A 20,261-nucleotide genomic window follows, 5' to 3' on the forward strand; every position below is an offset into this window, starting at 1 on the left:
AACAGGAGAGACCGTGGCTCAGTTTTAAAATACAAACAAAAGAATGAAAGTTGGAGAGTTTAAGTTTCCTGGGTGGAAACTTCCTAAAAGTCTGATTTCTGCTTGACCTCGTAAGGTTGTGGTTGGGTACAGGAAGCAAAGAAGTGCCCTGAGCTGCTGGCAGAGACCGCAGAGAGGGGTTCCTGGTGCTGGTAGTGAGGCGTGAGGGAGGGACACCACGCTGCTTTGTTCTGCAAGTGCTCTTCCATCCTTCAGTGCCTCAAGCGCATCCAAAAGCGGAAGGCAACTTTTTAAACTTTTTTCCCCTCAAAACAAGGATGTACTTTTCTAGCGTCAAACGCCTGCTGCATCCTGACCTGGAGGTGGCTGCATTTCATCAGCCAAAACACGATCTCTTTCTTTTCCCCACTTCGAGATCCTTCGAGATGAATGATGCTACAGAAATACCAAGCCGTCATATATTTATTATTTTGGCGTTGAGCATTTCTAGGCTGAAGTCAGGAAACCTCATTTCTTTGTTGCTTATGTTACTGTCCCTTTCTTGGGTTATTTTCGGAAAGCACGCACATGCACGTACCGTGTACACGGTCAATTCGATTCTTTGCAGGAATAACGCAGATCTTCTGCGATCTTTTACAGCTGAATGTCTCTAAAGCTCTTAAGATTTTATATTCCTGGATTTTTATAGGGGATTTTTTTTTTCCCCCGGACTCCACCTGCCTTATATGAAATGAATTATTAGCCCTTAAAAATAAAAATACTGCTGTTTTGGAGATGAAATAGATTTTAAAAATATAGTAAGTGGGGGATACATAGATGTTTCCTGACTCAACAGAGGCAGGTCTTTTGCTATTAGTGAGACTACTGAAGACTGTAAGCCTAACCCCGCTATAAATATTCAAGTCTTTTGTCCAGAGAAGCAATACTATAAATAGCATTTCCTACTCCAAAAACGCTGGGGGTCTGATTTACTCTCAGTGTCCGAGAAGGGCACCTGCGATTCGGCACACCACAGCTCAGCCAAGGCCCTGAAGAGCAGCGGGAGGAGGAGGAGAAGAAGTGAGCATCCTGATGGGCCCTGCCAAGCCCATGCCAAGCGCACACAGCTCTGTGTGGTTTGGCGATATGAGAGCTGGCTTGTGCTCCTGCTATAATGAGACTTCTAAGAGAAAAACCTCTACTTTCCTCTCTATTTGTCCCTGTATGAGCTCCTCCCATCTATAGGTGATGCTCAGCTGCATCCAGTCAGCCTACTCCTCCTTGCAATTCTGAGGTAGAAAGGGGGGGGAAGCAATGAGAGCACAAAAATTATTATAAAGAATGAGAAAATGTGATTGAAAAACCACATCAGTCGGCTGGGGTCTTAGAAGCATGTGTGTACATAGCTCTAACATCTACCAGGAGGAAACGGACTGCATTTCAGGTGGACGCTGATCCTTTAATGTAAGGCTGAGAATAATATTTATATGCTGACTCGCTAAGATTTATGTTTCTGTATAAATCACACATGCACTTAAAAAAAAAAAAAGAACGTAAAAAGCAACTGCAGGATATTCATGGCTTCCAGAACTCTACATAAATCAATTGTACTATGGTTCTACAAGCTTTTAAACAAACACATGCACATTCATTCATTATCGGGGATGTTCATCCATCCAGGGCCATCAACAGAAGAAAAACGACAGCAGCAGCTCTGCAATGACCTTAGCCAAAGCCCTTCAGTCTTAATGCCCCCACAGCTCCAGCAAAGCTTGGACCCAAAAGACCAGTATACCCAGCGGTGTGGTTTGAGTAACTGGCTGAACCAGAGCCCTGGATCGGCACGCTTGTAAATTCAGGGAGACTAGGAACCAAAAGCAAAGCCAGACTTGGCAGGTCTGGCTGTTGTCAGCCCCACCACCCCTCTAGGACAGACCTGAGCACCATCCTTTCATTTTTCCTCGGGCCCATGCCTCTCCTCAGCACGCTCTGCCTTGTTTATTCAGTCTATTTAGGATGATGGTTCCCCCTCATCCCTTTGCCAGCACGACCCACTCGGAGAGCAGCACCCCTTCTCCAAATGCCACCTCTCTGCTGCTGCTTTACGAAGACAGGCAGATGCCTATGAGCACTGGACATGAATAAATTAAAGCGCCATTGCTACTATTACCGTTATACTGCATTACGACAGGGACAGAGTGAGACTTTGTGGGGAGCCTGGGACAGGCAAGGAGCCAACACAGAGGGGAGGAAGAGGGGAAGAGCTTCATTCCCACCTCCTGCAGTGCGAGGAAGACTGGAATGGATGGAGACCGAGCTTCTAAAGCACACGCTGAAGAAGCCAACATTTTGGCTTCAGCAGCAACCTCAGCAGAGGGAGCTTGGTTTTCCCAACAAGGAACAGCCCATTAACACAGCTTTGTGCAGATGCACAGGACACACACAAAATCTATATTTCTGCCTTTCCCCTTACAGCTAGATAAGCAATTCAAGACTCATTACACTGCATTTTCCCACAGCACCTCAAACACCACCTGAGACTACTCATGAAACACTCCGTGAGTAGATGAAAACTCCACAACTGAAGTACAAAGCCCCAGAGGAGAGAGGTGTCCGCTGGGAAGTGCCCTGAGGAGACCATACCTGTAGTGCTGATGGCCACATCCCTCCTCCTGTTGCAGGAGGCAGATGGTGGGGTCAGAGAAGCCAGGTTGAGCTGATGTCCGCAAGGCCACGGCTGCAATGCCCACAAGTGGGGAGGAGAAGTTGAGCAGCACCGAAGCAGCCTGGTGGGATGGGTCCTTCTGGCCGTGGGTCACGTTGATGACAAGTGGGTTGTGCTGGCACGACAGCTCATACATCCCTGCAAAATGGGGCAAAGAAAGAAGCCACTAGCGCAGCTCCAGGGATGTTTTCTTCTGCTCCCCCTACACAGCCCAGCAGACCAGTGTGGGAAGCAGAAGTTGCTGCAAGGAGGGACAGGGGACAGCAGCACCCAACCCAGTAGAGATATTGCAGCCATGGTGGGGGCCCCTGGTGTCCCTGCACAGACTGGTGCCACAGCCCAGAGGTTGCTCACCCAAAGAGTGGTTCAGCCCATCCACGTCACTCAGCTGGACAGTGACCCTTGGCTTGTGCTGGTTGCTTGGGATGGTGCCGTCAGAGGCCAGGAAGACCAGCAGGGAGATGGGCACTGCAGGTCTCTCAAAGCACACCTGGGCAGAAGGGCAAGAGAGACCTTGAGAGCATGCACACCAAATACAGTCCTTCTGATCCCATATATGTAAGAGGGAGAGAAAGAGGGAGTGCAGTGAGAGAGTGGGAGTGGGATTAGTGAGGCAGAGACTGTGGATGTGCAGGGCAGCAAATGAGTGGGAAGAGAGAGAGGAGGGAAGGAAGGGTGCAGGAGCACAGTTGTTTCCTTCCTAACTCCCCTTCTCCCTTTCACTAGTCTTCTCCACGTGTATTAGTCCTGCTTTACCATAAATTTATAGCATCTTCCCAGCTTCCACTGGGAAGCTTTGCTGCTCCAAGAACTGAGCAACACCTGACCGAGACCTGGATAACCCCTTTTATGCCCTCCCTTCACCAGGCTCTGACTCCCACCATTCAAGGTGCTAGCTGGGCAAGCGAGGCACCTAAGAGAGCACAGCTACCAGCCCTGCCGCCAAAATACTTCCATTAAAAACAAAACCAGAAACCAAGTACCCAGAGTGACTGCAAACTGTCCATCAGCCAACACATGGAAAGATTTGTGAGAAGAAGCCCTGCCTGCTAGGAGAGCCAGCAGCTCCCCGCTTGTTTACAGCCCCGAAGGCTACGGGAGGCAGCCGGGAAACTCGTGGTCATCAATCATGGCAGGGCAGATGTTCTTCGGAAGTAAGAAGACAGAAATGTTTTTCTCCCCCACCCTGGTGCCCCCCACCCAGTGCTGGGATGTGTTTTGATCAAGACCCACCTTATAAAGAGATTTTGTTGAATGTCGGCATGGAGGGAGCTCAGAAATCGGACAAGTCCTGGCTGGCCGGGCACAGCCTGAGGAGCAGACTGTGGGAGCAGAGGGGACAACCACCCAGTCTGTGATGGCAGCCCAGCCTCAGGGTGGTTCATGCCATGCCAGGCATTGCTCACGCACGGGAGCAGGAGAAAACCTTGGGCTTCAGCCCAGGGCTCCTACCCTGCAGGGAGGTGCTCGGCAGTAAACACCCCACAAGCAAGTCCCCACCACTGCCTACATGCTCCCTTGGCCAGGGCTTGCTTTCCTGCAGGACCAGCCTGGCAGCAAAGAGTAGTCCAGGAGGCTCAAGCTTTTTTTATTTGGTACATCCCCACTGTCTTCCTTGGTGAGAAAAGTAGGGGGAGAAAAGAAAAGAAAGGAAAGGAAAGGAAAGGAAAGCAGGAAGAGAAGAAAGACGAAGAAGAGCCAGAGTGCTCCAGCCTGCTCCAAGGAGCCCTCCAGGACAGAGCTCCAGTTGGGAAGCCCCAAGGAGCTGGTCAGTTTTAACCCAGACACTGCAGCCCGTTCCTCCAAGCATGGCTCCTCAGGGGAGCAGAGGGGGTTGAAGAAGTCAGGTGAGGCTTTCCCTGGGCTACACAGCTTAAGACAGAGGGTTTAATCTTTCCCATCCTACAGTGCACCTACTGGGAGGTGAAGGACCCTGGGCTCAAGTTCAACCAACAGAGTTGACTTAAAATCCCAGTTCCTTTCTTGTTTTAAATACATACTATATGCTTGGCCACAGCAGGCTCTCTTCTTAATTTTTCTCCCTCTCTCTCCCCCTTTCTGTTTAATTTCCTGCAGGTTACACATCCTGTCTTGCTTACAAGTGATTTTGATTTCTCTCCTCATCAGCTGTGTTAGAAACTGAGAACAAAGGGTGGCCGCAGATTTGCAAATCATAATGATTCCCATGTGCAGACAGACCCAAGGTGCATGGTAGATGCTTCATTAGGTGGCAAAGACACTTCTCTTGCCCCTAGTCCGCTTACAGCGTAACCCAGCCTTGGTCATTGATGCCACCTCTTGAGAAGCTCTGTAGGACACGATTCCTACCACCCAATGAGTTTTGTGGAGTGGTTTTAACCCAGGTGACACAGGTGCAACAGCTTTAAAATGGCCATGGGAGTTGGTGGCCACAAAACACCATGCACTCATGGGTACGCATGTGCATGAACAGCACCGTTCGTGTTTGGGCAGGCGGGCGTGCTAGGCAAACTGTCAATAAGAAGCTGTCTTTCCTAACCCAATATGTTACCAATCAGGCAAACTCTATTAAAAAAGGAGGGGGGGGGGAGAAAAAAAGAAAAAGAGCATATTTATTACTAGTCCATAAATAATTTTATGGGCGGAAAATAATAACACTCCTAGAGAGAGCATGAAGAACCAGTAATGAATGTCTTTAATATAAACATCCACAGAGGAAGAGAACTGACCACAAGCTCCAATAAAACTGGAACACACTTTAACCCCTGGTGAGAAGTGGAAAGCAAGCTTTCATCTAGGTAGGGCAGAGGGGGAGGTTGCTGCTTTCTCACTAGCAAAGGAAGAAAGGAGGCACATTTATCACGGCCAGAAACTGAAGCCATAAAGTAGGTTGTGAGGACACAGACAAGGAAGGGTGGGAGTTGGGGAACTCAACAAAAAATCCCCACCACAAAGCAGGTGAGACAGAGGGCCTCAGAGGCAATAGCCATGCTTACTGACTTGACAATTCACCAAGTCATCTGAGCATCTTGGGAAGAGGTCCTTTCTAGGCAATCCTGAGCAAAGCAGGGTCAGGTGCTCCCCAAAGTGCAGAGGAAACAGCACGCCAGAGCCCAGCTTTCCAGTAACACCAGGCAACAGCCACCAAACCTCTAAACTGTGTCTGTGGTCAGAAAATTAACGCTGTAAAAATCACATTGGCCTAACCCTCAGCTCTCCTCTGTCTGCTGGGACAGAAAGGTTTGACCCTCCAGGTGCCCTCCCAGAGGCAGCCCCCAGCTGTGGAGGCAGCCTCTGGGCCCCCCCTGAGAGGGGATAAACGCAGCATCTTGGGCACAGAAGTCACGGAGGAGCAGGAGGACCGGCATGCCACAGCTGATTGCTGTGGGCTTGGCACGCTGAGCAGCAACCTGGAGTGCTCAGGACCCTCAGGATGGCAGAGTATATCTAGCTACCCTCTCGTGCTCTTCACAGCCACGGGGACAGCCAGGAGCAAGTTGTTTCTCAGCCTCGATGCATTTCTGTGGGCTCCTGGTTTCAGGCACAGCCCTTCTCCTGGCAATCTGCCCCAGGATGGGTTTGCTGTTCACAGTGGGAATGGGACAACTATATAAGACCCAGCCACAGGCATTTGGGGTTTGCAAAGAGTTCAGTAGGGTATGAAGTCCTACCTGAGCAGTTTTTAAGACTGCTGTAGCTTCTATGAGACAGAAAAGCGTGAGTCTTTGTTATCAAAGTGCTGCGGGCAAAGACAAGCAAATCCTTCTTTGCCTCACCACACGTCCCTACTTACCTTGAGCCAAACCCCCTCATTGCCCAAGGGCATCCTCTCCTTGTTTGGATCCTGAGCATTGTCTTGGCTGGGAGAGCAGGGGAACCAGGCAGCCAGGGAAAGGTCCTTTGGCACGTTGTGAAGGTGCGATTTACATACCTAAAAGGAGAGATTTATTTCAACCCAGAAAGAAGCAAGGGAAGTGAGAGACAGAAACAGCACCTACAAAACCTCAAGGAAGACTCAACAAACATTGAGAAGGATCCCAAGCTGGTTCCTAGCATGAAGACAATTAGGATGTGGGCTCCTAAGCAGGAGTGACTTCTTACCACCCACACATGTGCACAGGAGGCCTTTGCCATTTAGAGGTGCTGTAAATATGCTGTTTAAGCACCCCATGGTATCTGTGGGGCTGAGTAAGAAGTAATGAGCCAAATTGTGAGATGGTAGGGAAGACTGCAGCCTCCTGATTTTAACTGGGCTGATGAGATCCAAAGATGTGATTCATTTGCCTGAATACAGTAGTCTTCTGTGCTAGTCGATGCCCTATGTCAACTCAGACACCCCCGTAGGCCTGGCAAAAACTGGGAGATAGCATGTCACTCTAGAGGAGCAGACACCTGAGCCCAAGGCATCTCATTAGACACATACATCCGGGCAATTTAAAAATGCTGTAGGTCTCAAGAAGATTGTTCCTTATACCAGGTCAAGAAAAATAGATGTAGAACGGGCTAAATATGACCTCTCTACGTATTTTTTGCCCTTCTTCAGCTTGCTAGAAAAGAACACACCATGTTAACATCGATCAGGCAAAAACCCATCCTAGACCTCCAGGCCCTGCCCCAAAGCCCATATGAACAGTGGGAATTCTCCCATCGATTTTTCCTTGGCTTCAGATCAGAACATTTGAGAGCAGCACAGATGCTGATGTATGCATGATTTTATTCTTTCAAGCCCTGACTCACAGCATTTTTTTTAAGCCAACAGTGAGACTACTCACATGCTCAGAGTTGTTCATTTAGGTGGTGGGACAGGGGTGGTCACTGTTTAGCGAACTGCGCGGTCAGGGGAGGTGCTCCCTGCCTTGATGAAACACTCCTCCATGTGCTGCAGGTCCTGGGCTTAGGGAGACTACTGACAGAGGGGTGTGAGAAATGCCCAGGTCTTCCAGTGGCTCCTCGCATGTGACTATAGCAATGAACGAACACTTCCAGAGCTGCTCTGAAGATTTTGGTTTTGCCTCAGTACGCTCTTGCAGAGGTGACCTCCCCAGCTTTACTGCATGGGCTTTGGTAGAAAAGTCCTTTTTCTTGGCCATGCCTTCACTCACCTTCACAACAGGCTCTCCAGTGACCAAGGATGCAGGACAGGACTTCGTGTCGTGATGGGAAGCGTAGGCTTTCACTGCCCACAGATCCACATATCCATCAGGTGTGTAGGGACCACAGTCCAGGACACTGCTTGTCTTCTCAAATGGCTCACACACACCATCCCCATAATGCACGTAGCACAGACTTGGTTCCCCTGAAAGGAGACCAAGGATGACACGTTTACAAACAAGGCTCCAGGCACATACATCTCATCCTGTCTCAGGAAGCGTGCTGCCTGTTTAGCCCTGGGATTTCCCACCACAGGGGCCTGACAGGCTCCGTTGATCACTCCAGCTGCATGCACATCTGCATTTTGTTGTGATGGGACTCATCACCCCCTGCTCTGAGGAGCAGTGAGAATAATGTACAGTTTTGTCTCATGCCTCAAGACAACGTCTCAATCCATTTGGACTCACCAACACAGTTGAAGCCTTTTTCCTTTTTACACTTCCTGGAACAGCCATCTCCATCCAGCAAGTCCCCGTCATCGCATTCCTCCTCCAGGCTCCTAAAAGGACAACAGCCAGATATGTTAATATCACTCTTGACTCAACACTCCTATGCTTCTTCCCAGTCATAAGCGAGGACTCTATATCTTGGTTCCACTTTCACAGAAGTAGGGAGAAGAGGAAGAACGATGTATGGAGTAAGACAGAGGAGCGAAAACACCATACATTGCCCAGGTATAAAAAGAGGTTGAAAATACAGCATATGGGAAATGGCATGACTGTACTGGGACTTTCTTATAAGACCTAAGGGAAAAACTATGGGTGAAAATAAAGCTAGGTACAGCGGAGAAAGTAGAGAACCAAGCATCAGGAAAACTTGCTGCTGGAAAAGGCAAGTGTTGGAGAGGGCAGGAGGTTCTGAGATGGGGCTGGCTTTTCAGTGGGAGCTGGAGAAGAGGAAACAGGAAAAGGTAGAGAGAGAAGATTAGCCCAAGAGGAGACAAGAATCAGCCCTCAGCTGACATGCAATGGCATCTCATATCTGCCCATTTCTGCTTCTCTCACTTTGCTGTTGGCTTTGACAACAGAGCCTAACCTGGTCATCTGCTCTCTCTGGACCAAGTTTTCAGCTAGTATGAAGTCATGCTAAAACCATACCAGGTCACACCACTTCAGCAGCTAGCCCTGCTGTAAGCCTCTTTGCCTTGCTGGGTCTTGTACAATACCACAGTCCCTCCTGTGCTTGCTTCAGTTGTCCACTGCCCTCACACTGTTAAGAAAGCTGGTTTTGAATGAAAGCAATTCTGAGTAATCTGGAAGTTGGAAGTCTGAAAAATACTAAAATATGCAAATCTGGCATAATTATCCCCAGACGGAGCAGGTGAACCATTGGAATTTCTCAATGAAGAGGTGGTGCATCCCTCACAAATTGGGGTCTCTAAGCAGAGACCAGGCAGCTCTCTAAAGACACCATGCTGTGCAAAACTGCGCTTGCTGTGGAATCTACTCCTGCAGGGCCACCACCATGTGTCCTGTGTAAAAGGTTATATTGGCCAGTCCTAAAGACCCTCTTTGGGGTCAGACTCTGCAACAAACTGCTGAGATGGGCCAGAACCCAAGCACAGCAGTCAGACACAAAGGATGTTCGGACTGGACCCCTCATCCAGAGCAGACTTCTCAAAAATACCTTCTCCATCTCCTACGCACATGGCATTTTACAAAACACAAGCTCTATAGTCCAGTCTGCTGGAGGCATTCAGTGCAACCTCTTCAGTCAAGTACCCATGGATGGAGGACCAATCTAGCGCTTCCCTTTGGCACAGGATGACCTGACAGCTTAAAGAACCTCAGCTGAGAGCATACGCTTCTCGACTTACATGGTCACCTTCCCATCCCCACAGTAGGGTGCTCCGTGGACATGGATGAGTGGCGGGGAGGCTTCTCCTGAGGTTGTCCCAGAGACTGCCTGCACCTGGTAGTGGTACACCTGCCCAGGTGTGACTTCCCTGCAGGAACAGAGAGGACTTGAAGAAAGAGCAGGAGAGAAGAGCCCATACATCTGCAACGGATTTGCTCACCACAGCTATAGAAATCACGTGTGCGTGCTCATGCAGTAGCACAGTTTGACATATGTCCTCGCACTCTAAAGTGCCAGAGGCAGAGACTGTGGGAAAAGGGTCTCTGCCAGGTCGTGCAGAGGGGCCTGTTGCTTATTTCCCTAGGGTCTGAGCTGGGGAGAAGTGGCATTAACTTGAACAATCATTTTACTGGTTGTGATGATGGGGAAAATGTTTCTGGGTTTAATAAGCTCCTTCTAGTTAGCCTGGGTCCATGGGCTAGGGTTGTGCTAGCATGGTGGGTCTGCAATGAGCTTCCTTAATGCTCAATAGGGAATCTGCTCATGGCATTGAACGTGGTAATTCCTGGGAAGGAGAAACTAAAAAACAAGCAAAACTATCCAAGAATTCAAAGGCAGGACCTGAGGAGGTCGTCAAAACTGTCCCAGCCGCCCGCTCAGCCTGTGACAGAGAGGCCTCATCACTCACGTGTCAACAAACTGGCGGTGCGCCTGTGCCGGGGCAGCAGGGGATCCATTGGCAAACGGGGGGTCACGGAAGACTCGGTACTGGATGAGCTTGCAGGTGGAACAGAGAGAGCTGTGGGGCATGGAGGTCAGCAGAGCCGTGTCTATCTCCATCCTCTCATCAAAAGTGTAGATCTTGACTCCGGACACTTTTTTAGGGATGTTGAGCTTCACGGTAAAGGGAACATCACAGAAGGTGTCCAGGGGGCCCAGATGGATGGACTCCCCCTGCTCTGTCAGGACTTCAATGTCAGACAGCGTCTTGGGTGAGCCTGTGGAAAGGTATGTGGTCCAGAGGGTCAGGGAGTCGGGGTAGACAGGGTGCAGGAAGCGGAGCTCCAGGATGCAGCCGTCCGGCTGAGGACATGGCACGGTCATGTTCATGTGGTACAGGTGGAGCTCTGGACTCCAGGCCTGCAGGCTGGGCTCACAGGGCTGATCCACGTCCGGGGGTCCTGGGCAGGAGGGACAAGAAGGAGGCTGATAAGGACCAGGGGACAGCTGACCTCATTGGGGACCCAGAGGGGTGACTCTCCCTGCAGTACCCCATAGGTGCTTATGAATCTCTGTGCTATAGCTCCACACCGAAGCAGTTTTGCACTCACTACAGGCATGTGTTATTGCTGGTAGCATCTGCCCTAACATCCTAGAAAGCAATAAGCACCACTGATCTCCCAGATCCTGGGTATGCATACGAGCAGAAGCCTTGGCAGATCTGGTGTCTCACAGCCCTCCGAAACAGGGACAATGGTATCCACATTGCAGCTGGCCACAGTGCCAAGCTCTAGAGACAGCCTGGTAGAAAGCAGTAAGCACCACTGATCTCTCAGCTCCTGGGTATGCATACAAGCAGAAGCCTTGGCAGATCTGGTGTTCTCACAGCCCTCCGAAACAGGGACAATGGTATCCACATTGCAGCTGGCCACAGTGCCAAGCTCTAGAGACAGCCTGGACACAGCTGGCGGACATGAAGCTGGGTCTGTAATCTCATGGGCACAGAAGGCTTGCCAAGGACAACTGAATGCTAAGCGCCTGTGGCTCCATGGATTTGGAGATAGGCTAAGCAGAGCAGAGACCTTCCACAGGCTGGAACAGGACACAGGCCAGAGGGGACCAGCTCCAAAGCAATGCAAGGGAGCAGCTCTTGAAGGCTGCTCTTCCACCAGGACCTTCAGAACGAGTCACAGGCTGCCCTCAAATCCCCAGCCTGCCTCCCTGCGTGGTGGGTTAGCACTCAGCAAGAGAAATGCAGTGCCGGGCTTTCAGTCTCAGAAAGCATCAGTGGGATTCATGATCCTGTAGTAGAAACACCCTTCTCTTCAGCAACCACTGCAAGCATTTCTTAGGGCCCAGCAACAATTCCAAGCCTGTAACATTTAAGTGCTATTCTTCTATAAACTGTAAAACCTGTCTCTGTTTCAGCAAAGCAAACACGCACTTGCAATAACTACAGGTCATGCACAGGAGAAAACAACATCTAATAATTCCAGAAGCAATTTTAATTTGCCAGTACTTCAGACAGGTGGGATGCAGGAACTACTGACATTAAATAAGCTAAGCTTTGATTTATTTGGTGTCACTGAAAAAGCACAATTTTGATTATTTCTTTAAATTTGTTTTCCCACCTCTCAACTTCCAATACCAGCAAGAGATATTTAAATTCCAGTTTTCAGGCACAGAACCTCAGCTACGTCCTGACACTTGTCAAAGCACGGGTTACATCCCAAAAGTGAAATAACGTCCACAATGTACCTTCTCTGCAACCACCCTGGCACATCTTCAGTCCACCCCAGTGGCTCAGACGTGCAGATGCACAGAGCTAACAGATTCCCTGGCTCCACAAGGTTCACAACAGCACGTGCACTACATACAGCTCATGGGATCCTTTCACCTGGTCTCCTGCCACCTCCGCTTTGCCCTTGGAGGAGCTGAGGTAGCATAAAAAGTCCAACACCTCCCATGGCAGGGTCATACCCTGAAAATCACCACCATGCCCACAAGGTGGGTCTCTAAACCAACATCTGGGGCTCAGCACAAGAGAAATTGTAACACCTGGCTGTTCACCTTACATGAGGTGAGGACTTGCATCCAACCCAGATTGCCTAGGACCTGATACAGCCTCAGTGGGACTGAACAAGGAGCTCGTCTTACTCCCGCGGGACAAGGCTGCATCAAAGCCTGTGAATGCCCCTGAGGTTTTGGATGAAGTCCCAGGATCTATGTTGCAAGACTTTCTTTCAATGAAATGCCCCTCCCTTTTAACCCATATCTCTCATTAACACCTTCCTGGGCAACGCCTGGTGCTAATATCGGGATTTCAGTTTGTCCAAAAATGCTGGCAGTTACAAGGTATCTTCTGGACATCTAGAATTCCTTCCTGCTCTAAAGAGTCTCCCCACCCTCTAAAAGAAAACAAGGTTCTTTTTCTTTTCCCAACAAGACCTTGTCTCTGTCCAGGAGTTTCACAGCCAGGGGAAGAGAGGAGGTGTGTACCTTCTGCTTCTTCTGGGGTCCAGTAGCCAGAGGAATCACAGACCCGAGGGGAAGAGGCCTCGTGCACGTACTGACGGAAGGTGCCGTCCTCCGCACAGTTGTCGCAGAGTGTGTTCTGCTCCCTGCAGACAGACAGCAAAGGCATCGGCGTCTCTAATTACAACTGGTTTACTTGCCATCCACGTTTGTCCAGGCAGGATCAGATGGGAAGTTGGAAACGCAAAGGTAAGCTCTCAGGAAGCCCCATGGCATATCATCCTGCCTGAAATCAGCTTGGTCAAAGACAGGAGAACAGGACTAACTGTGGGACAGGGTGGGTTTAATCCCTCCTATTCTACAGTCTCTCTGGGTAGCCTTGAATGAGCCACTGAATCGCCTGTTCCCAACCCATGAAGCAGAGCTAACAGACTTCCCATTTCCAGGGCAATGTCTCTGCAGTTGGGTGGGTGCCATCTGGTCTATCTCTGCTAAATCCCAGAGTCAGGCTTTTGGCTTTTGTCACTACTGCAGTACAAGACAGTCGCAATAACATCAATTAAAGAGGGTACCACTGTGCTCTCCAAGAAAGCAAAAGAGACTTTTCTGTGATAAAGACCAGCGTCAGGCCCTTCTCTTGGCAAGTACATCACAGAGGATGCAGAACCCACCTCCTGAGCCAGTTATGAGCAAGAGTCAGGGATGGATCTGAAGACCCAGCAGCTGCCCCACAAACCCGTGTTTTCATGCTCCCAAACCAATCCATTCCCCAACTGACCCAGGGTTGATCCAGCTGCCCTCAAACACAGCTTTTCTTTGGATCACAAAAACTTTGTGAAGCAGCTTTAAAGCAATTTCAAGAGCTCTTTAATGTATGCATATGGTTCCGTAATAAAGCACAGACCTAAAACCTGGTAGAAACTGAAATGTTTCAGTTCAGAGGAGCTGCTGAATAGAGGCATTAGTGGCATATCCAGATCCTGGTGACTCCCCAGTGCTGGGGAGCAGGAATAGAGCCACCCAGCACTCAGGGCCATGCACTACTCACCAGCCAAACAACTCCGGTTCCTTAGCACTGTTTCTCTGGCTTGGAAAGTTTCCTGACTTACCCCCAGTCAGTTACACCACGAATCCATGACAGTGCTGGGAACGAAACCCTGCTCTTGCGGTTCGAGCTCCCTGCCTCAACCACAAGGCTGTATTTCCTCCTGGTAAATGGCTATTTTATACAATAAGTGCTAAATGAAGCTCATTTTTCATTCTGTGATTGCACTCTGGGGTTTAAGAATTGGCATTGCCTCCCAATGCTCTTTGGCTTCCCCTCCTGGCACCCCAAGAGCAGGAGGCTTGCAGGAAAGCCCACGTGCCAGCGGGGCCATCACAGCAGCCCAGTTCTTGTGTCCGAGGGCTCTGCTGGAGACAACCAAGGGCGAAAGGGGATGGAGGGGGTGGGTCTGCACCATAGAGGGTCCCCTGTCCCTTCTACAAGGCTTCTATGCAAGCCCAAAACCATAGCAACGGCAGACACCTTACCTCTCATGGATGACACCGCTGATGGGAGGCAGCCAATAGATGCTGAGGGAGTCCTGCGTCTGCCCCATGACCATAGGAGGGATCGGGATGGGTGCAGGCTTCTTGCTCTGGCCCCAGCGCTGGTACACCAGATCCAGGTAGCAATGCATCCGAGCCACTTGGTTGGGGGTGAAGGTGTTGGTGCAGTCATCGTCTGAGGGAAGAGGTGGTAGTGACTGGCCGGCAGAGCATGACAATGTGCACCTTTCCTGATGTCCAAACTCTGTTTCAGGGACCCCGGAGACACCAGCAAGTGGTTGCTCTCCTGGTGTCGTGTGTCCCCAGAGCCACAAGATGGCACTGCCTCAGCAGCTCCACATCCTTGCTCTTGCACCAGCAGCGGGGGACAGCCACAGCCTCAACCGCAGGCTCACAGCAGCTGTAACGCCCGGACCGTGGCACCGGGCAGTGCCACCGTCCTCGTGGGACACGCAGTGGGGCAGCAAGGGGTGACAGAATTGCTCGACAGGCAATGGGTTGCCAGGAGAAACACCAGCCCTCCGTGGTACACCTCTGGAAACCAAGCCAAAAGGGCTCAAATCTAAGGTCCAGAATCATCGTAGTAGTAGGAATAATAATGAATAATGACAGTAGTAGTAATAATAAATAATAGTACTAGTAATAATAAAGTTGCTTCAGGACTGGAGAACAAAGGCACGCCACCATGCAGACAAGAACAGCCTTGATCCATGTCCAGTGACAGACTCGCAGGGAGGGAGAGATGGAAGCAGCCTGCAGCAAGAAAGGGGCTAAGAAGCTGCAGCCTGCCACGTCCCTGCCTACGGTGGGGGACCACATCAGTTAGGGAACAACGGAAAGGACCACCGATGGAGGCAGGAGGGAAAGGAACCCAAGGTTCTAGGGAAGGTGACCCCTCACAATCTCTCATGACTATTCCTCGTTACCTGTGTAGCTCATGTAGTTGTTGAAGGGCGTTCCTGTGAAATGCGTCTGGCCGCAGGTGTCATTGGTAGGGTCTGGGTCCCGGCAGAGTTTGCTCTTCGGGGTAGGGGCAGTGTCGGCACAGAGGTCTCCTGTCTCCATAGATGGAGTTGTTTCCCTGCAGGGATCGTCACAAGATTCCCGCTCGCTGACTCCCTTAAAGACGTGGTAGAGCCCCAGGACGTGTCCCACTTCGTGGATCATGGTGTTCATGTGGCCACGCATGCCGTAGTAAGCAGGGTTCAGGACAACTCCGCCTAGAATCGCAAGTACGGAGAACATCATCCAGAGAAAGAGACAGTGAGCAGCCACTGTTACTCACCTGTGCCAGATGAAACTCCTTCCATTGTGCTTCCACATCACAAGTGAGGTCCCAGATAAAGACCTGGAGATGGCCTTATTCACCCTCTCGTAGGATGGGAAAAGGTCTCCTCTTGAAGTGGAACGGGATGGGAGGTTTTTCTTCCCCTTCTGATCACACCAGTCCCCCCAGTGTCTTCAATCATTTCAGCTATCATTTTCACACATTTATAATTCAGTATCTGCTTTGGTTCACACTTACAACTCCAAATGAAGACATGTTGTGGGTTTTAACCTTTTAAAGGACCTTCCCTAGATGGCTAAAGCATAGCAGTACCCATGGCAGTTGAGAACAAGATGCCTAGCAAATTCCTGACACACTTGGCTGTGCCAATAAAAAGCCACCTTCAGCACAAGTCCATATGAAGAGTCAAATGCACTGTTTCTGCCTCGGAGTGAGACAGCATCAATGGTCTAGTGCTTCAACCTCCAATCCAGACCCTAAGGAGTAAATTTAAACTGTTGCAATCCACTAAGCTTCTATCACAAACCTGACTCAAATTCACTGTGTATTTTGGAGTGAGATTTTCCAAAACACAGCTTCTGAAGATCCCTTTCTCTCCTTTAGAGGGTTTTTTGCGTGCGCAAGATGCACCAAGCAAACCAGGTGAGAACACCCAACCATCGCAGCCCTACTCCTCTTCACCAGGGCACCTCAGGCCTTGGACTCAAGGGAGCACAAAAGGTGCTCTCCAAGTTCATCTCCAAGCCAGTTTGGTGCAAATTCAACTGTCAAAGATGCTGGAGCATAGGTAGAGAATAAGTCCCCCAGCAACTGCTCAGAGCTGCCACCTCACCTGAGAGCAACAGCACAGAGCTGGATAGGACCCTGAGCTGCAGGACAAGGTGCTTTTCTACTCCTGCCCACCCTCCTGTGGTGGCAAAAACAAGTAGCAATGACACTGAGGGAAGCCAAGTGAAGCAGAGCCTTCCCTTTGCTCACTGCCAGCATCTCCAACTCCTGACCTGGGATGCACACCTTGTACCAGCAACTCTGTACCGCATCTGCTGGGAAACGATCCATGGAGGATGTTTAAGGACAAAACTTACCTCTCCTCTCTTGTTTACATTACTTTACTTATATTTTGCCCAAATGAAAATGTCTTCAGAAACTCTACAGCTTTTCTCCTTGTTTTGAGGCTTTTCAGTGGCAATTTCCTCGCCTCTCCGCATCTTGCTTCCCTGCTCCACCTGCTTTTCCATGCTCCCTTAGGCAGAGTAAGTGCTGGGGAACATCAGCAAGACGAAGGGGCAAAAAGCAGACCGCAGCACACACCCAGGCTGACCCCATGCAACACCTCCATGGCATGGGAGGCTCTTTTTACCCAACTGCTTTTAACCTAGACAGTTTGGATGGCAGCGTGGTGAATAGTTGGCTCCAGCACAGCTTGCTCCCTCCTTTGCAGGGCCCTGGGGAATTTACTGTGCCAGCTACCTCACAGCAGAGCCTCTGCTACTGCATCTCTGCTGCTGATTGCTGCCCCTGCCAGCAAAGTTAGAATTGGCATGGGGCCACCCTGTGATCCTGTCTCCAGTCACAGCATAGACTGCTGGAAATCTGCTCCTGGAGCAGCTCCACGCGGTACTGGGCTACCTCATGCCCTCAAGTACAGGGCATTCCCTTCCAAGAGAGTGCTTTCTTCAGATCACAGTCTCCCTGGCAGGACATCAGCAGGACTGTGACTCCTCTGGTGGAGCCACGCTCAAGGAACAGCGGGTTGGGGCTGGAAAGTGGCCTTCAAAGATGACCTGAGCAATTCTCTAAAGCCCAACAGGATTGCAAGAGGGTGAAGAAGTAAGGATGGCATCTTCTGTGGAGCATCTTGTGTGTGTGGCTTATGGAAGGGCTGGGAGACACCACCAGTCAGTCAAGTGGCACCGTTTCTTAACTAAAAATTCGTGTTTGTTATTCTTCCTCCCCACAGTGTGGATCTTATGCCCAGAGCAGCTTGGCTTGAGGCAAAGGATGGGTCACAAAATAGCTGCATTCCCGTTCTCCCCAGCTGTAAAACCCCAGAGCAGAGGACTTTTCATCCCATTAGCCAGCTCTTGACCCTTTAAGTTGACAGGAGGTGGGCAACAAGAAGGTACAGAGGTTGAAGAATCCTTTTGGGACCTTCATGTTGTGTCCTGTCAATCATTACATCTTTGTAAGCCATCCCCTTTCTCAGTTACCAGGCTAGTAAATGCTATAGATAGCAAACAGCATCCCAGATAGCAAACAGCATCCCATTGATGGAGAATGCAGTTGGGACATAAAAAAGTTGCTTCTCCTTTTAATCAAAACAGGGCAAGAGAGAGGAGAGGACAAAAAGAAAAGGCATCTCTGTAGCCAAACCCAAGCCTGAACAAGGCAGGGGGCTGCCTGCCCAAAGGTCTGAAAGGAGAAATGTGCGCATAGAAAGAAAACAGTGTTCATAAATAAATAAATGACATGAATGAGTGAAAGCCCTGCACACATCCTGCACCACTAACCACAAAGAAGGGGTCTGAGCACCAGGGGCACGGGAGGCCCTGTGACCAAGCATTCCTCTTCCCAGCAGAAACCCATGTGGAGGAATTAATGGGATTCCAATATAGGGAGGGAGAAAACTATAGCAGGGGAGGGATGCCAAGGCTGGGATACCCTGTCCCTCCCTCCTCTCTGCTGGCTTCCCCTAGCCTATTCCTCCCCCACACTCCACAAGGATGGTCATATTTTTAGCACTTTTCTTTTTTTTTTTAACAGCTAATTAGATGGCAGGATTAGAAACAGCATGAGAACTCTGCCTTCCTTCCACAACATCTCCATCCTTCCATTTCCTGTCCCCACAGCTCCCTGATGAGCTGGGAGAGCTCCCAGCTTTGGATCAGGATGTTGCATTTCCCCTCTGCAGGGTCCTGGCTGTGAAGGCAAGATGTGGAAGTGCTCATAACATCCCAACAAGAACAGTGTTCCCTCTCCCTCATCTGCAGAGCAGGCTTTCCTTCTCAACCCTGCCTCCTCCTGCCCTGGGACATGGCCTAAACTGGGCTGCAAGTGAACCCTCCCTTTCAGGCCTGAGAATCAGCCCACAGTCAGCATTTAGAAAACCAAGCTGAAAACTTCAGTGTCCCATCAGGAGGGACTGGGACTCCAAGGCAGCTAAACCAGGGTTTTCTTTGGACTTGCCCACCAAACTGAGGCCAGGCCACTGGAAAGCTGCTGGGCTGGTCTTGCCACATCCTCTCCCCCCAGACCAAACCTGCCAGCTACAGCTGCAGAGCTGGTAACATGTCCAGTCCCAAGCCTCATCTCCGCTCGAGCAGCAAGAGATGGCCAGTGCATCAGTACAGTGAATGATCTGCACGGGTGTGGAGCCCACTTCACCTTCACTATCACCCCTTGGAAGCTCCCAGTCCCAGGACATTGCCCTGCTCCTGGCTGTGACCAGCGGCAATGCCGAAGGACTCTGGTTCAAGCCAGCCCCCAAGACACCAAGCTGTTCCTGGGTCAGGGCTGTTGCAGAGGACAAGTGCTGAAGCAAGCATGGGATCTTTAAACAGCAAACCACAAAGCTGAACCTGTATCATAGGGCCAGTCTTCCCCAAACACTGAGTCACGGCAGTTAATGGAACAAACGCATGACGGTTAGTCAGACAGGAAGACGGCCATTGCTTAAGGTACCTTTGATGGAACGGCTGGCCCTCCTTCAGGATTCACTGACCTCAGCCAGATATATGAGCTGGCCTCAGCTTATATAACTGCAGAAAGTATTTATAACATCAAATGTTCACAATTCCCTTGCCTTTCGACCATGTTCATGCAAATACAGCTCACATGCAGCTACACAGGAAGTTTAAAGTGTCTACATTATTACATTGCTAAGGTTTTTGAGGCAAGGCTTTCCACGGCAGAAAGCTAAGTTTTTTATAGCATAGGCGTGCTTCGACGTCTTGTGTTTTGTAGTTAAAAAGATTTACTTCTACATTCTCAGAAAATTCATTCCAGACTCCCATCAAGAGCTCTGAATTTGAGAGGAAGCCACTGTGATTACGGTGGAAAGACTGAGACAGACAGTACGGTCAGAGGGAGCGGCGCAAACAGATCAAAGATCTTCTACCTCTGCCACTAGCTCTTTGTCTAGGAGTGCCACAGCAGCCAAAATACTGTCTATAGAAGTGTCACAGGCCAGTTCACCCTCTCCAAGTCAGTAATTATCTCTGAATGTCATTGCTGTTGGTTGGTATCATTACTGGTCTAAAATGGTGAACCATCCCTCGAACTTCAGGAAGGCTGCCTGAAATTCAGATTTCCTCAGGAAAACAATCCGGAGGAGAGCAATACATCTGTAAGTCATCAGCACAGGAATGGTCCCTTAATTTCTGGTAGCCCAAAAAAGCATAGGTGAAGAGAAGGGGATGAAAAACAAAGTTCACTGAAGACTTCCAGAAGGTGAAGATGCCAACAGTAAGGTGAGGAGGACCCTCTTTTTAAGAGACATACTCAGAGGTCATGAAAGAATGGTTTCTAAGGAGTTCAAACACCAGGTGGCAGATTTAAAAAACACCTAGAGAAGGACTGATGGAGAATGGTTTGGAA

The 20,261-nt window shown here is 49.9% G+C and overlaps 1 protein-coding gene across 1 annotated transcript in view; it reads right to left on the minus strand.

Moving 5' to 3' along the window:
* Nucleotides 1–20,261, minus strand: part of PAPPA2 (pappalysin 2) — a gene marked incomplete at its 5' end in the record, with an annotated part of 86,396 nt that overhangs the window by 39,613 nt on the left and 26,522 nt on the right. Inside the window, 10 exons of the mRNA XM_010193889.1 lie at nt 2,623–2,842; nt 3,059–3,194; nt 6,477–6,614; nt 7,786–7,979; nt 8,242–8,333; nt 9,651–9,779; nt 10,320–10,812; nt 12,851–12,972; nt 14,360–14,552; nt 15,304–15,597. Of these exons, the coding sequence (XP_010192191.1) occupies nt 2,623–2,842; nt 3,059–3,194; nt 6,477–6,614; nt 7,786–7,979; nt 8,242–8,333; nt 9,651–9,779; nt 10,320–10,812; nt 12,851–12,972; nt 14,360–14,552; nt 15,304–15,597 (2,011 nt within the window). The remainder of the gene's footprint in view (nt 1–2,622; nt 2,843–3,058; nt 3,195–6,476; nt 6,615–7,785; nt 7,980–8,241; nt 8,334–9,650; nt 9,780–10,319; nt 10,813–12,850; nt 12,973–14,359; nt 14,553–15,303; nt 15,598–20,261) is intronic.

The sequence above is a fragment of the Mesitornis unicolor genome, unplaced genomic scaffold (assembly GCF_000695765.1).
Source record: "Mesitornis unicolor isolate BGI_N332 unplaced genomic scaffold, ASM69576v1 scaffold15301, whole genome shotgun sequence".
NCBI lineage: Eukaryota > Metazoa > Chordata > Aves > Mesitornithiformes > Mesitornithidae > Mesitornis > Mesitornis unicolor.